The sequence below is a fragment of the Oryza glaberrima genome, chromosome 10 (assembly GCF_000147395.1).
Source record: "Oryza glaberrima chromosome 10, OglaRS2, whole genome shotgun sequence".
NCBI classification, from domain to species: Eukaryota; Viridiplantae; Streptophyta; class Magnoliopsida; order Poales; family Poaceae; genus Oryza; species Oryza glaberrima.
The window spans coordinates 6,824,146-6,825,906 of record NC_068335.1 but is presented as its reverse complement, the minus strand read 5'-3'; the positions used below and the strand labels follow the sequence as shown (position 1 = coordinate 6,825,906).

The 1,761-nt window shown below is 40.7% G+C and overlaps 1 protein-coding gene across 1 annotated transcript; it reads right to left on the bottom strand.

Moving 5' to 3' along the window:
- Positions 1-281: 281 nt before the first annotated feature.
- Positions 282-1,289, bottom strand: LOC127786149 (uncharacterized). The gene has a single exon (XM_052313480.1). It carries the CDS (start codon positions 1,287-1,289, stop codon positions 282-284), a length of 1,008 nt encoding a protein of 335 aa, XP_052169440.1.
- Between the last annotated feature and the right edge of the window lie 472 nt (positions 1,290-1,761).

Here is a 1,761-nt window from a genome sequence, read left to right as displayed (position 1 = left end):
GATTATATCATGAAGCAAACAGAGGTCTTATTATTATTGTCCATACGAAGATGGATGAAAATACAAGGTACTACATATTACCGCCTCACACGGAAACACATACTTATTTCTTATTCATCTTGACTAAAGTATAAGGTAAATCATAAAGCTTCAACACAGAAACACAGAAGAAAACTCTACTAAGACATGGTCGATGGATTAACCAGGATGCATCCTTCTTCAGTTCGTTGCTTATTTTGTATTCCTGGTATTGTCATGAAATTCATCTTCTGTCCTGTAGATCACTCACGAAGATCTTTGTCAGGAAAAAGTAAGTCCTCATCCATATGCTTGCTCTTTTCCAAAGACTCATTCAGCGGAATGTTTTCACCAACAATAGCATCTTGTGAAATAAAGTTTTTCTGCTCCTGATGTAGCTGAGGTATATTGGCCTCATCAAGAGTACGAAAACTATCACCATGTCCAGCAGAAATGGGAATAACATAGTTATCTTCTAGAGAAGGACATGCATGCTGGGAAGAGAAAACTTGTGCAGTTTCGCCTTTCTGGCTATCAATAGCAACTTTACTACTAGTAGCACCACCACCATTAGGAACTGCATAAGAGCTGTTGGTCATGCCCACCTTGTTGGTCGGCACCATCACTTCATTCAGTGGGGATTTTTCTTTACTTGCCTTGTGAAGAGATTCTCCTTGCATCATCAAAACATGTGTAGATGTTGTGTGCTGAGTACCCGATTGACCTATAGGAGGACAAACAGGAATATTGGGTGGATGGTTAGCTAAATCTGTGACCTGCACTGCTTGGGGAGGATGGCAGAGTGAGGTCATTTCGTCTAGCTTATGGCGCTTCCAAGCAGAAACCCCTATCTCTCGTATGTTGCTTCCTAGCGCCTGGTGGCCACGGACTACATTAGCAAGAAAGTGATAGGATTCTGTGGTGGTGATTGCCTCAGCAATATCTGTGCCAAGTATGATTTCACGATTGTGTGAGTTGGCGCACACCCAAGCGCGAAGGATGAGCTCCTGGACGAAAAGTTCACAAAGTTTTGTTACAAAAGCCGGGGTATCAGCAGATAACATCATACCACCCTCCTTTGCACGGATGATATTCTTGACACGGGAAATCGGTAGTATAAGCTCTTGGTTGCCTGCGGATTCTTCGATCTGTTCCTGGCTCATCCTCCAGAACTTCTCCATGGCATGTCGTTGTTGTGCAAGCAATTGCAACCTTGAAAATGTATCATCCTCTTGATTGTCCTCCACCCCGTCCTTTTTCGGGATCGGCATGCCTTCACACCTATATTTTGAAGTATGGCAAGAACAGAACATTGTTAAGTATTTCATCGAATCAACATGTTATTACACGCCACAAAAATATCTAAATTGAATAGAAACTAGATTTTCTCATCTTGCAAACTTAGATAATAGCAATATGTACACTAAAATAGAATAACTAGTAATGCATCTACTTAGGAATTAGAATAACTATATCATACTGATAGAGATGAGTGACCTTTCTTAAATTGAGATGCTGAAATAGGGGAGCAACTATAGGATGATTGATGAGAGAATGGGAACCAGGAAAACCGGTTTATATAGGACTACAAGGTAGTGAAGATATTGTGGGTGCCAACTAGATGCACTTTAATTGATGAAAAAAAGTATAAAGGTTAGTTGTCTCTAATTGTTTCCTTGCGGGTTTGTCGCATGGGTTTTGTTAGCCTTCTTTGCATCTTTCCTCTTATACCACTGCATATCT